This window comes from Podarcis filfolensis (genome assembly GCF_964270895.1).
Source record: "Podarcis filfolensis genome assembly, chromosome: 5".
NCBI classification, from domain to species: domain Eukaryota; kingdom Metazoa; phylum Chordata; class Lepidosauria; order Squamata; family Lacertidae; genus Podarcis; species Podarcis filfolensis.
Genome location: NC_139608.1, coordinates 17801723 through 17816486, shown reverse-complemented (window position 1 = coordinate 17816486; position 14764 = coordinate 17801723). Strand labels below are relative to the sequence as shown.

The 14764-nt window shown below is 40.2% G+C and overlaps 1 protein-coding gene across 1 annotated transcript in view; it reads right to left on the bottom strand.

Annotated features, from left to right (window-relative positions):
- SI (sucrase-isomaltase) overlaps positions 1 to 14764 on the bottom strand; it is a 125399-nt gene that overhangs the window by 24335 nt on the left and 86300 nt on the right. The window contains exons 55-71 of the mRNA XM_083613018.1: positions 14252 to 14380; positions 13619 to 13729; positions 12900 to 12962; positions 12532 to 12648; positions 11201 to 11285; positions 9928 to 10066; positions 9445 to 9578; positions 7282 to 7316; positions 7056 to 7172; positions 6671 to 6819; positions 5996 to 6080; positions 5835 to 5891; positions 4843 to 4967; positions 3926 to 4014; positions 2824 to 2873; positions 1191 to 1364; positions 498 to 644 (exon numbers count right to left, since the gene is read on the bottom strand). Coding sequence (XP_083469144.1) covers positions 498 to 644; positions 1191 to 1364; positions 2824 to 2873; positions 3926 to 4014; positions 4843 to 4967; positions 5835 to 5891; positions 5996 to 6080; positions 6671 to 6819; positions 7056 to 7172; positions 7282 to 7316; positions 9445 to 9578; positions 9928 to 10066; positions 11201 to 11285; positions 12532 to 12648; positions 12900 to 12962; positions 13619 to 13729; positions 14252 to 14380 — 1806 coding nt within the window. The remainder of the gene's footprint in view (positions 1 to 497; positions 645 to 1190; positions 1365 to 2823; positions 2874 to 3925; positions 4015 to 4842; positions 4968 to 5834; positions 5892 to 5995; positions 6081 to 6670; positions 6820 to 7055; positions 7173 to 7281; positions 7317 to 9444; positions 9579 to 9927; positions 10067 to 11200; positions 11286 to 12531; positions 12649 to 12899; positions 12963 to 13618; positions 13730 to 14251; positions 14381 to 14764) is intronic.

Sequence of the window (14764 nt, the reverse complement as noted above, 5' to 3'; positions counted from 1 at the left end):
TCTGGGTCATGTGGCCAGCATGACTAAGCCGCTTCTGGCGAACCAGAGCAGCGCACGGAAACGCCGTTTACCTTCCCACCGGAGCGGCACCTATTTATCTACTTGCACTTTGACGTGCTTTCGAACTGCTAGGTTGGCAGGAGCAGGGATCGAGCAACGGGAGCTCTCTTAGAAGTGACTAATTGATCTTAGGATAGGAGCAGAATTTTGTGGGGGGGGGGGCGGAAATATCCACACATTACAGTAGAAGCAGAACAAAATAGACATCCAAAGGGGGGGTTGGAGTGATCTGTTATTGGTCTCATTCGACAATTGCCACCCCGAGAATTTGTGACCAATTTCACCCGTGCAAAACTGTGCGCAATGGTTTACAGAAATCACCTTCTCCTAATTTGGGAGAAAATGGTTTTCTTTAACCTGCTTCACTTGTTGGAAGCATGCTCACATTGGGGTTTTTTGTGATTACAGGAAAACATACAGAGGAGAAACATGCTTACCTCCCAGACACAGCCGCGACTTTCACAAGTGTTTTGCGTTGGTGCTGGGTAGGGATAACAGTTAAATTTTTCGGTGTGTGCTACCTGTCCCCATTTTAATGAATATGCTTGTCCCAGTGAAAGCTGAAGACCCGTAATGTGGAAGACCTTTGGAAATAAAAACAGGAACAATAAAACAGTGAATTCAACTTCATGTTCTTTTGTAGAATGTATTGAAGAGCCTAAAACCCTGACCACTGGTCCTGCTACCTAGGGATCATGGGAGTTGTAGGCCAAAAACATCTGGAGGGCTGAGGTTGAGGAAGCCTGGCCTAAAAGGAGCAGAGGGAACCTGCACTGATGGTGTCTGAATTGGCAGTGTCTAAAGGAAGGAGATTTTGAGGTCATGGTGAATATACGTAGCTTAGTGAAAATGTCAACTGTGTGTGTGACTCTGGTGGAAAAGGCAGATTCAATATATATGAAGAGCAGGAAGAAAGATGACCCCCTTTCTTTTAAATTATTTTTTAAATTAAATTAATTTAAAGATATATGGGCAAAAATGGAGGGAGTATATCAAAGCAATTATTTGGGGTATCTTTTTTAAGAAAGAAAATGAAAGTAATATTTCAACAGAGGTGACCAAGGAAGGAGGCTCCCAAGTACTAAAAGTAGTTCACAGAGGACCATTTTTTTGGTGCCATTTTTTCTTACCTGAGTTGTAGAATTATAGGAGGCAGTATGGCTGGATGGGATTGGTGCACCATTCTGAAGCACAATAGCACTGGGAGGGGTGTCAGCTGCCACCCCTAGGATTTTTATTTCACTAAATGCCAAGTTGTTTGGATCTGAATATCCTGGGTGGTCCACAGTGATGTCCAATACACTCTGAAAAACAGAATATTGTTGTCACGTTTTTATCTATGAATCCACAAATGCTTGCCACAATCATTATTTTGCTTCAGTCACTTTCCACTACAGATATGGAAACAACACTATGTTGGAAAGCAACCACAAGGCAGCATTTTACATGTACTGGCAAATATATTACAATAAGGTAAAGGTAAAGGTAAAGGCACCCCTGCCCGTACGGGCCAGTCGTGTCCGACTCTAGGGTTGTGCGCCCATCTCACTTAAGAGGCCGGGGGCCAGCGCTGTCTGGAGTCACTTACGGGTCACGTGGCCAGCGTGACGAAGCTGCTCTGGCAAGCCGGCACCAGCACAGCACACGGAAACGCCGTTTACCTTCCCGCTATAAAGCGGTACCTATTTATCTACTTGCACTTAGGAGTGCTTTCGAACTGCTAGGTGGGCAGGAGCTGGGACCGAAAGACGGGAGCTCACCCCGCCGCGGGGATTCGAACCGCCGACCATGAGATCGGCAAGCCCTAGGCGCTGAGGTTTTACCCACAGCGCCACCTGCGTCCCTATATTACAATACCCAGTTCTAAAAACTTGCTTGTTTGGGCACTGGGAGATACCTTATTTCTCAGGTATCTGGATCACACTGTCTGAATTTGGATCTACAGAGGTCTCTTAATCAAAATATCCCACTAGATTTCACTAATTCTCGTGATGTCCTTGCCCATAATATATTTGCTCTTTAAACACAGAAATCGACTTCCATGAAAATTCTGGCACAATTCTGATTGGTCTGAGCAAAAAATATTTAAATATGTTAACTTTTACCATAGTTCCACAGAAATGTAAGCCAGTTGTAAAAATCACAGAATATGCAGGGAACGTTCCTTCGATATTGCATCTATTTCTAGTTGATTTATTATAAATCAACGAGGAGACAGGGTAAGACTACACATTTTTTTTCCCAAAAGGGAAATCTGTTCTGCAATATAATCTTAATTATTACATAGAGCATTAATTTTAAAATGGCAACCATGACTAGGCTTTCCTGTAAGCATGGAGAGCTAGGAAAGACTTGGCCCTTAAACTAAAGACTTCTTTATTTTTTTAATAAATCAAAGCAGTGCTTCCCTGTAGGGAAGTTGGAGAATTTGTTCAAACAAACAAACAAACCATCAAACAAACAAACAAACAAACAAACAAACAAACAAACAGCTTTTGCTGTTGCTTTCAGTCTGCAAACAAACATAATTAATTAAGTCCCCCCCCCCACAGATATTTCCATTGAAATGAACGGGGTGGAATAACACAATGTAATTTATGTAATTTAGTAAATTACATAATACGTAAATTACATAATTTTCACATGAAAAGCAGAAAGACAAATAATGTTGGTTTTGGAAGACAATGAAGGGCAGCTGAAAGGAAACAGTGGTACGTGTGATGGATACAGAAGCAAGAATACAAGATTAAAAATCATAGATACCTGGCTGGCCTTGAATGTTTGAAAGAGGTAAAGGCCGTTCTCGTATGCATCTGTAAGAAGAAAGCAATAGCAGGATAATTTTGTGAATAACTGTTGGGCATACACCATAACATTAAATCTGAAGAAGCTTAGAATAGGGAGCTGGTGATTGTCTCTCAAGCCAGGCTCAAAATGATTGTGTGCGCACATGGTACATGTGGCTATATAGACACATCCCAGGTGAGAGGTGAGATTCTAAAGCTACAATCACCCAAATCTTGGATTAAAAGATGTAGACAATTGTACAAAATAGCCTATCTACTATGACTTTCTATTTTTAGGTGCACTTTCAAACACTGTGGGCACAAGGATCAGGGATGTCAGCCCTGTTTGAGCTTTCCTTGATGAATTGCTATGAATTATATAAATGATCACACCAATAATGCTTTTTTGCAGGTTTTAATAACCTGCAAAGGAGGGGGGGGGAATGATAAAATGGACCTCGAAGCTGCCAGACCTTTGCATGCACAGTGCTTTGAACAAAATCGGGGGGGGGGGGGTGGAATAATGAGTAATTCCTATCTTTTGATTCCACTTCAGTAAGACATTAAATGAGAGATTAAGTGGGGGATAATTTCTTAAACAACTTTACCGCTTGGCACAAACTTCTGTGAATGACCTTAAGCCAGTCACTGCATCCGAGACTCTCATGGACTTTCATTGTCTCTTTCATCAAGTGACAATAAAAATTGTGATAAAGCCAACCTGATCTTCATTGATTGAGTGTGAGATACAAATACCGTATTTTTTGCTCTGTAAGACTCACTTTTTCCCTCCTCAAAAGTAAGGGGAAATGTGTGTGCGTCTTACGGAGCGAATGCAGGCTGCGCAGCTATCACAGAAGCCAGAACAGCAAGAGGGATTGCTGCTTTTACTGCACAGCGATCCCTCTTGCTGTTGTGGCTTCTGAGATTCAGAATATTTTTTTTTCTTGTTTTCCTCCTCCAAAAACTAGGTGCGTCTTGTGGTCTGGTGCATTTTATAGAGCAAAAAATACGGTATATTAAGTAACTAAGAATGCAGTGACCAGATTTGGGGCCCTTGCCGTCTAAAAGACACTTACCAATGCTAACTCCATCATCCCAGTACAGTTGTCCTTCGGCATTGCCGTTATCATCCAAAGCAACGGTGAGTCCCATAGGATTCTTTCGACTAGATGAAAAGGGTAAAACTTTAGAAAGCCTTCTTTAAGAAAGGCTTATCAGCTTCTATTCACTTTTCCATCAGCAAAAGGAAAAACAAACATCTCAAAGTCTCTTCTTCCAAGGTATTTGAAATATGACTTTAGTCTCACAGTAGCTCTGTGTTACAAAGTACCCCTAAAGGTGAGCTTTTGCTAAAATAACGTTAGCCTGCACCTGAGAAGAAAAGCTCTGCTTTGGTCTGGAAAAACAGAGAGTGTGCCTCCATTTTTGTAATTTGGCCAGAGCACATTCAAGGAAGTGGATTGGCAACATCTCTAAATCCAAATCTCTAAATGCTTTGGTCTGGAAAAACAGAGAGTGTGCCTCCATTTTTGTAATTTGGCCAGAGCACATTCAAGGAAGTGGATTGGCAACATCTCTAAATCCAACGACCGGTGCCTCTTTCCATTTAAATCTTTATCACCCTATCACTAGTAAACATAAAGTTAAATAAAAGAGCACTGGATACCTTCTTAAAGGGTTAAGCCTAAAGGTGGCCACCTAAAATACCACTCTTTCCTTCTATTTATTCCCCACATTGTGCTGGCACTGGGCAACACTAGTGAACATTTTGGGTACCCAGCATCAAAAGTATTGACACTCCCAAAATATGACTCAAATAAGTACTTGGAGAAAATACAGAATACTAATGTAATCAATCACTCCAATATAACCAGGACCATGTACACAAAAGGGATATGCTGATGCTAAACCCAGAAGAAATCATGATGCGTAACACTTCAGCTGGGCTGAATCTGAACAAAACTAGTCTGTTCTTTTTAAAAACTGTACTTACCTGGCATTGGTAGTAATACCAGGCTCTTGCCAGGGAATAATGTAACCACCCCGGATATGAAGATTTATATGCTCCAAAGGTGCATCCAACACATGGTACTGTTTTCGACCTTGAACTTCTTTGTCCTGTAAGAATATTGGTAATAATTTTAAATAGTTTTATGTTCTGACATCCTTGAAAATGTACAAGACTTCCCATAGCAGCATGTTTAGTCGTAGAATTAAATCTACTTTCTGTGCAACAGAGAAGCCCTGTAATGTAGTCATCTGAAAACTGCAATTTATGCATGCAAAATTTTTACACACACACACATATTACACACAGATGTTCTGAATTTCCAAGCATGAAAACCTACAAAAGATCACAACCCAGTTAAAATCCCATTAACTTCAGTGGGAGAGTTATGTACTGTATGTAGTTAAGCCCACCCAATTGAAAGCAATTCATCTTAGGACATGTTAGCTCTCCAAAGAGTGCCTTCAAAACCCAGCTGTCATTTCTTTTCGCAAAGCAGGGCTGAATCTCTTAATTTGTGGAAGAGAAGCATAAGGAGGGAAGGTAGGGGTACTATTCCACAACCCACCCATTCCTTCTCTTCCAGGTCTCCACCCCCAAAAGTGCTTTCCCTGAAACTGTGTTTCCATCTTGTACATGCAATAGAAACATTAAACTTGTTCTGGACAAGTTAGAAGAGAAGTGAAGCAGATAGACAAGCACTGGGTTAAGCACGTTCCTCTCAATCACCAATTCTCTGCTGGAAATCAAACACTAATTTCAGTGGCACCAGTTTGCAAAGGAGAAGTAGTAACTGAGTACTGAAGACAGGACTACACAGGAGACCGAATGTACAGATCAACCTACAAAGTCAGCAGTTTTGTCTGGTTATACGTATGGAGCTTTTCAATTGATTTGTAGATTTGACTATCCAGAAAGTTTGATGGAAACATTTGTATACAAACTCCCCCCCCCAAAAAAATTTTTTAATTGCTTACCGTGTAATAATCATACCACCGTGCATTGGGTACATAAGCATTCACTGTGACAGCTCCCTAGAATGTAAAGTAATGAGGGTAAATGGAAGACAAGCAAAACACAGTATGGATACTTTAAGGTATTAACACATTAACTCAACAAACATTACAGCAACGCTTACTTGATCTAGGACAGGACTAATCAGGAGAGCTGGGCCCCATAAAAATTGCTTGTAGATGCCCCATGTTTCCGTCTCATCTACAAACCTGGAGGAAACATTGCAAAGAAGGATTGTTTCATCTTTTAATACATTATAAACATTCTGAAAGCAGCACCTGATTTAATGTATTTATCCTGACATGTCCTGGAGAATTTAAGTGAAGCCATACCCACAAGGCAAAAAAAACACCTGTGGGTCAAAGTCCCTTTCATTGGGCCTTGATGTGTTCAAACCCTTATTCATCCATGAACCTCACTAGATGGAACCTTCAAGTTTTTCTTTCATTCTTTAGAAACATAGTAATTTGGCATCCATCTACCTGGTAAATGTGGTAAATTTCCTCATTGACAGCCATAAAATAGCTATACTGTAGTTCCAGTTGCTATCACTCAGCTGTTTAATTCCCATTATCTATTAAATGACAGAGGTCATTTCCGCTCTGTATCAGGATGTTTACAAAGGGACCCTTAAGTAAAACCAAGCTGGAATCTTTGCATGATATAGTAGACCTGTTAAGTGGGGCAACTAGAGAGTAGGAGCTACCTATTGAGGACCTTAGCAAGGTTAAAATGTATCGTTGTCATGTGATATTGGTCCCTTACTCTGGAAATCTGCATGTTGCCCCACAATACTTACTCATGTAACAAAGGCCGCGCAACTGTACTGCCAGCAACATGGGCATTATGCATCAATGTGTAGAGATAGGGCAGCAATTTGTAACGTATGCTGAGCACATTCCTTGATATATCTTCAAATCTTGCATCAAAGGAGACAGGATCTTGTCTCTGCAAAACAGAAAAGAAGTACACTTATACTAGGTATGGAAAGGGCTGGTTGGGATTGGTGGAAATATTTGTCTGGGCTCATCCATTTCCTTGCTTTTTATTGCCAGGAAAACTTGGATAATTTCCACATTAATCTGGGGAGATCTCACTCACTCTACCCATATGGTAGTGACACAAGATTGGTAAAAGTTGCAGAATTCCTGCATGCAATACACTGTCAAAACATGTAAACACACCCTGGTTCCCATCACATTATGATTTCTAGAGAAGGTATAGAAGGCTCCAAGTTCCATCCATCGGGCACACATTTCATAGGTTGTGTCATTGAAGAAGCCACAGATGTCTGCACCAGTCTGGAAGCATGGAAACAGGAAACAGGTCAGAAAGATCTATGTCTTACTAAATTACAACAAAACATGTTAAAGGCTTTCAGATACAACAGAATCCAAGAGCAGAACTTACGTAGGAGATTCCAAAGAGGCTGAACTCCATGATACCTGTCAAAATTACATAAAATAGCATTTTCTCAGGCAATTTATCTATTTAAAACATGATATATTTTTAAAAATCTATACATCATAATTTTTTCTGCATCAAAATGAATGTTTGAGGAATCAGCAAAGGTAGAATTGCCATCAAGGCAATAATGACTGGCCATGATAATCTACTGGATCACACTATAAAGGGAAAAGGAATTGTCACAGAGATGGCCATTTTACCACATCGTCCCTCAGAGTCTACTTATTATTTGGCAAGTTGATGCTGATAATTACTGTACTCTGCTCTAAGAATCACCATGAGGAAATTTAGCTATCTGTATGGAAAAATTTAATGGGTATGAAAGAAGATTTTGGGACAGGAATTACTGGGTGGAAATTGCAAGGAAGCACAGTGGGTTAAATGTTAGGAAATATTTTATTATTTTTTCCATAAAATTTATATAAAATCTTTGATTGTGAAGAGAGAGAAAACCCTGAAAGGAGTTAACAATTCTTTTTTCTTACAGTAAGAGCTGTTTTGACAGTGAATCAGGCTGCCTAGTGAATGTGAAGGGGTCTTGTGTGGGAAATTTGATCCTCTGTTTGAAATGTTACAGTTTTGAGAATTTTATTTATTTATTTTAAGCAGTAAATAAATGTGATAAATAATGCTGTCATTGTTCAGTGTGGATCATGCAATGAGCAGTTCTGGGAGCAGGCGATATCTAAGGTCCCTTCAAAATCTATAATTCTATCATGCCTTTCTACCTTCTAACTGAGGGTCTTCTAGTCCAACACCTGCAATTTAGGTATATTTTGCCTAATGTGGGGTTCAAACCCATGACTAAGAGTCTCATGCTCTACCAACTAAGCTATCCCAGACTGACAGGAGTCTAATAAAATTTGGAGAGCCATCCCTGTTCTAAAATGTGAAAGCAGTTTTGAAAACTGTAAAGACCATGAACATACAAATATTATTGATGCACACAGGTTCCACGTAAGACTTTTCAAAAGTTATATTTGCTTTTAACTAACAAATATATTATTGTTATAGTTATTATTTACTTGCCCTTTACTCTAAGGTCCTAGGAACATAGCAACATTAAAATAAAATATTAAAAACAAATACAAAACAACTTAAAATCACAATAGTGTCAAAAGCCAGGGTAAAGAGGTGCATATTCAGCATTCGCCAGAAGGTGCCAGACGCACCTTTGTAGGGAGGGATGTTAGAATTTCTGCTCTGTGATTGCAGTCATGGGCTTGTTGTCTTTCCCATGATGGTGTATGTTTTGACTCCACAGAATGGGAAGTGATGGAGACAGGATGTTTGTGTTACTGTGTTCCGTGAAGGGACTATTGCCCTTTGTTTTTTCTCTTTGCTGTCTGATGCTAGAGCGAGAGGAAGCCATGTTGCAGTGCTCTGTGTGTGTTTATATGCAAATAAAGTAGATTAGCCAAAATGCTGAGTTGCTGAGGTCTGTTACGCAAGCTGCGAAGACTCTGCAGATCCCTAAGTGTGCCGATGTCTGTTGGCATTGTTCGCTGTGATGTTCGGGCAGAAGAAAACTTTTGAAGCTCCCAAATGAAAGATCAGGAGGCAGAGAACATGCCAGTTGGGAATGTGTCTCTGCAAGGGTCCTACTCAAGAGTAGGACGAGCTCCTAATGAGCTCCCTACAACATAGGGATTGCCACAGAACATGCTTCCTCTCTGGACACAACCCTCTTGAGTCTCTGAGGGCAGAGGAACTACCAAGATGGTAGGGAACAAGGCAGTCTTTCAGATATTAGAGGCCTAAGTTATTTAGGGCTTTAAATAAACCACTTTAAACTTCTAGCAGCTGCTGCACATGCTCACAAAAGAAATCATGGAGGCATTCGCCTTGGATCTAAGGCAAAGCTTCTCCCCTGGTCCAGTAAGTTTGTCAGAATGAGGTAGCAGGTCACTGTATCAAATGCCAGACACAAGCATATGGCTCAAGTCCAAAATATGGAGGAATTTGGGTTCAAACTTAATGAGATCCAAGGGCACAAATGCTGGGAAACTGGTCTATGCATTTCACATATTTTAGGTTCCAGACGATCAATGAAGCAGCAGTGTTGACAACCTGTTTTCCTTCTCTCAAATAAAAGCTTCCCCTTACCAATCACAGATTTTGTAAGCTGATCCCATCTTGCATAGTTATCGCCAAGCCAATGTCCTACCCATCGTCCACTGGAGGGATAAGTTGAACGGGTAATAATGATCCCACGTTCCTTTGTGGCGTTGCGCATACCACTAATAGGAAGATAAAAAGGCACGCGTGAATATAGTGTTGCATGCTGAATTATTATGCTACTTAAAGATTCCACTCGGTTTGGATTTCAAAGCAGTTGCTGCAACTTCCCCTGCTCCACCCCACAACAACCTATAGCAATCTAAAGGGTGAGTTGTGGCATCAACACACAAACATCAATTTCACAGGGATTACCATTTTGCCACTGCAAGAGTGCAAGGGATAATGTCGACGAAAAAATGCGAGCAAAAAATTGCAAAATGTGGGGTGTGGCACATCATTACTATCACAACATCATATTGTGTAAAGAAAGCAGGATTTCCAGAATATGAAACAGAGAAAACCTCTTACTAGTAAGTTGGTTCTGCTTGAGACCATCCGTACAAGTTATGTACATCATAGTGCCTCACAGGTGTTCCATCAAACAGTTGCTGTTCAGTATCCATGCACAGTGTCACAAGATCCAGTCCTCGTTCTCTTAAAACCAAGGCTAATGAGGAGACAGGGTAAGACCACACAATGAGGTGGGCCATGTTCAAAGGGAATGGAACATGCTAATTTTCTCTTAGAACTAAGGATGCAATCCAGGATGCATTGGCAGAAATGTTTTGGGCCATGCTTCCATATATAATATTACCTTCTTCCTTATGTCCAGGGCTGGATAGTCATTTGGAGCAGACAGCACCATTAATTCAGCCTGATTGTCTCAGCTGCACTGGTTCCCCAGTTTAAATGGACTCTTACATAAGTGATACAACCTTTTCTATTTGAGGACAGAGACATAAAGGTTCCAGGTAATATGAGAACCTAAAGTCTGATCTGAAGCATATAGTGCTGTCCCATTGTTCAAAGTAAGGAGACCTCAACTTGGTCATTATCTAGTTGTGACATTATCTGTCACACTGGTAAGAAGCCCAGTTGAAGACCTTTGGGAAATTATATATAATATCTGCAGGGATCCGTAAGGGTATCTGCAGTTGTGCGGAAGAAGTATCATTAAAATATACCGTATTTTTTGCTCTATAAGACTCACTTTTTCCCTCCTAAAAAGTAAGGAGAAATGTGTGTGTGTGTGTTATGGAGTAAATGCAGGCTGTGCAGCTATCACAGAAGCCAGAACAGAAAGAGGGATTGCTGCTTTCACTGTGCAGCGATTCCTCTCTCTGTTCTGGCTTCTGAGATTCAGAATACTTTTTTTCTTGTTTTCCTCCTCCAAAAACTAGGTGCATCTTGTGGTCTGGTGTGTCTTATAGGGCGAAAAATATGGTATTTAGATGCTTAACAGGGACCTGTTCCATAGGTTCAGAACAGGTAACATTAAAAGGGGATATCAAATGTGAAAGACTAATTGTAAGGTTCCTGTTGCTATTTGACAAGTCAGGAAATATACAAAGAAAATTAGACGTGAAGCAGTTGAATATCTTTTGGTGCTTGAATAGCAGAAGTCTCATTTAGCAAGCAAGCTATACTTTGCTATATATATATGCAAAGGTGAGACATGAATGAATTCCATGCAAGGCCATGGGACAAGGTTATTATTTCTAATTTAAGTCTCGCTGCTTAGCTAAATAAAAATAAAAATGCTGATCCAACGGAACGTGCATGTTTTAGGAACCACTCTTACCTGGCATATAGGGAGGTTTGTTTAAGTATAAAATCCTGCAGCCACCAACAGCTCCATCAATGAAATTGGATGGTTCATTCATGTCCTAAAATATATTTTGAATTTCCAAAATATAAAAAATTAGCATATTCTGATGTGCATACCCAAACTTCAGCTCAAAGCAGAAAGTCAGTAGCTCATAAACATTCACCTCAAACACCACTCTGTAAATCATACTCCCCGCCCATTGGGAAGAAAAAGAGTTGCATGTTGATGGTATTAAGAAAGAAGCAAATCTTTCCCCCTCCCTCTTCAGTTCCCTGGCAGGCTGTGCAGTAGTGCGCTGAGAGACCTTGTGTTTTCTCTTCCCAATAACTACTTGTACTACTCTGGAATGTGCCAGGTCAATGGAAAGGGGTGGGGAAGGAAGTCTATCTTCCCCTCTGTCTGCATGATGCCACTGCTCATATGATCACCAGGCAGCTGAGTAAAGGAAAATATTTATTGTGTTGGGCTGCAGGTTCCGAGCGAAGGTATATTTCTGATGGGTTGAGATTGATCACTTTGCAAGCTTCATATATGCTGAAAAGGTTACCTAAATTCTTTCTGATAATTTTGGAGAGAACTCAGATCATTTCTGTAATCTTTAGTTTGGGGAGAGCTGAATGGACTTATCATTCCTTCAGATAAAATATTTTTATTGAGATTCACATTTGTATGCTGCAGTTTTCTCAAAATGAAGTTCTTTCACAACTCACAATCAAAGCATAGCAACATCCTCATAAACCACCACTGATGCATTAACGTTAATTAGGACACATCTACACCATGCATTTAAAGCTGTCTTACACCACTTGAACAGTCAATGAACCCTGGGAACCATGGTTTGTTAAAGGGAGCTGAACATGCAGAGCTACAATTTTCAGCACCCTTAATAAACAGGTCTCCGGTTTCTCCATGACTCTTAAAGTGGTATAAGAATGCTTTCACATTATGCTATGGCATTGTTACTTAGGTTGCAATGCTAAGTCCCAGCTGGTAGTAGAAGGGTCGAATGGAACAACAGAACCACCGCTGGATTTGAAGCCCTGCCGCTCACACTAGCACGTGTTTTGTTGAAATTTCAGCCTTCGCGACATAGGAAAACAGCCAGTAAACAGCTATTTTCATGGAGGAGGGTCAAAAAATTAACTGATATGCATGAAATTTCATATGTAGCTATATAATCCCTAGTGTAGTAAAATAAGTGAAATTTCTCCGGGTATATTTGTTTTTCAAAAGCCCAAAATTCCTAACAAATATCAAGTTATTTACAGAATGAAGGAACAAAAGAATTGGTGTGTGATACTTACAGTCCACAGCCCATCATATTTGAGTACATTGGCATGATAGTCCACTAGCTCTCTTTGCCACCACCGCGATGTGGAACTGCGCAAGAAATCTGGGAAAGCGACATAAGCCCGGTATAGCTGAAAACAGAGGAAGGGGTAAAAAGTTGTTTTTATTTATTTTAAACATTCCATTCAACCTGCAGCAAAGTTTCTGTGTTGGTTTTAAAATATATAAAAATCAAAATATAATAAATGACACCCATATACCTATGATGGACAAGTACTATAAATTGTAATGGTTAACATGTAGCTTTACAAAGGAAGATCAATGAAATTCTGGTCAGAATTCACTTTTTCTGTAATCACAGAGACACAGTTTTAAAAAGTACCTCAAGCTGAACTTCTAGACTTGCATTTTCATCAACCGTTACGTTGGGGTAGTCTGGCCACACCTTGTGGGAAAGGAATAAATGCAATGTTACACACATCTGAAAAAGTAGAGATATCACCTTGCCAACAAAGGTCCATATAGTTAAAGCTATGGTTTTCCCAGTAGTGATGTATGGAAGTGAGAGCTGGACCATAAAGAAGGCTGATTGCTGAAGAATGGATGCTTTTGAATTATGGTGCTGGAGGAGACTCTTGAGAGTCCCATGGGCTGCAAGAAGAACAAACCTATCCATTCTTAAGGAAATCAGCCCTGAGTGCTCACTGGAAGGACAGATCCTGAAGCTGAGGCTCCAATACTTTGGCCAATACTTCATGAGAAGAGAAGACTCCCTGGAAAAGACCCTGATGTTGGGAAAGATGGAGGGCACAAGGAGAAGTGGACGACAGAGGACGAGATGCTTGGATAGTGTTCTCGAAGCTACCAGCATGAGTTTGGCCAAACTGCAGGAGGTAGTGGAAGACAGGAGTGCCTGACGTGCTCTGGTCCATGGGGTCACAAAGAGTCGGACATGACTAAATGACTAAACAACAACAATCCTTATTGTATGCATTTGGAAACAATTCATTATTTGGAAACAAGTGGGAAATTGCTTTCCTGAATTCGGAGTCATGGTAAATTCAAATAGAATTTTGGATGGGTCAAATATGGTGACAGTACCTTTGCCCATGCGATGTCCGTGCTGTTGATAAATTTGATAAAGACATCCTCCTGTACACCACTTGTGTACGTATTATACGGTTCTGTTTCATTGCCAGAAATGGCTGGATCCTAAAATGGAAGACAAAGTTGTACTCTTACAATAAAGCAGTAGAAATGCTAATTCTCCTAATTCATTATTCCCATTTTTCTCCTGCCTTTTAGGTTTCAAGAACCCACGAGGGAGGAGAAAATCATTAAACACTAAAACATACAACAAAGCTTAAAAATAAACTGGACAATCCAGAAAAAAAAATATTCATTAAATCACAACATCCTCTATATTGGCTGGTTTGATGGGGGATAGGAGATCTTGATATAGACTGACCACACTGCTCAGAACTGTATTTCCCATAGCATATTAGACTGAGGTGGACATTTCAGTTATTTACTGAATCATGTTGAGACAAAGGTGCTGTGAAGAGACAGTTCCCAGGGCTGAGTAATTGATCAGACTGCTAGTACTAGATAGGTGTTTTACTTCCTCTAAAGGAACAGGTACATAGCTTGTGTCTGCATTGAGGTACTAGACCAATAATGCATAAGAACGAACAGTGCATAGTGGTAACTCAAGAATGATTAAAAATTACTAACCAGGATGATGATGTACCTTGAACCCTCCGATTTTATTCGATCAACGAAAGCTGGAAGGTCGGAGAAGTTTTTGCCAAGTGTGAAGTCTAGCTTCCGTTCCATGTAATCAATGTCTGTATATTGGACATCCTGTAATAAATAAAATACAATAAAAGCATAAAAGCATCAAATATACGTGTGAAAAATAAATAAAATGCAGCTCCGGTAATATACTCTGGCAGAATTTTATCATGATTAATTTAAATAAATCTCAGCACGTTCAGGGTTCAAAACATAGAAAGCGAGAAGTTCACATTCAGTCTCAAACATGCCTCAATACAGTTAAGAATATTCAAGAGCAGTTTCACATTTTGGGGTCTCCAGAGGCATACCTAACCTCCTTTCAGCATACTCCTACGATATGTAAAGTGTGAATATGGCAAATAGATGTCTGCAAACATCATCACAGAGGTATATTCTAATGCTTGGCCAAAATATCTAGCCCCTTGAGGGAGGGGGTAAAAAACCCCACAC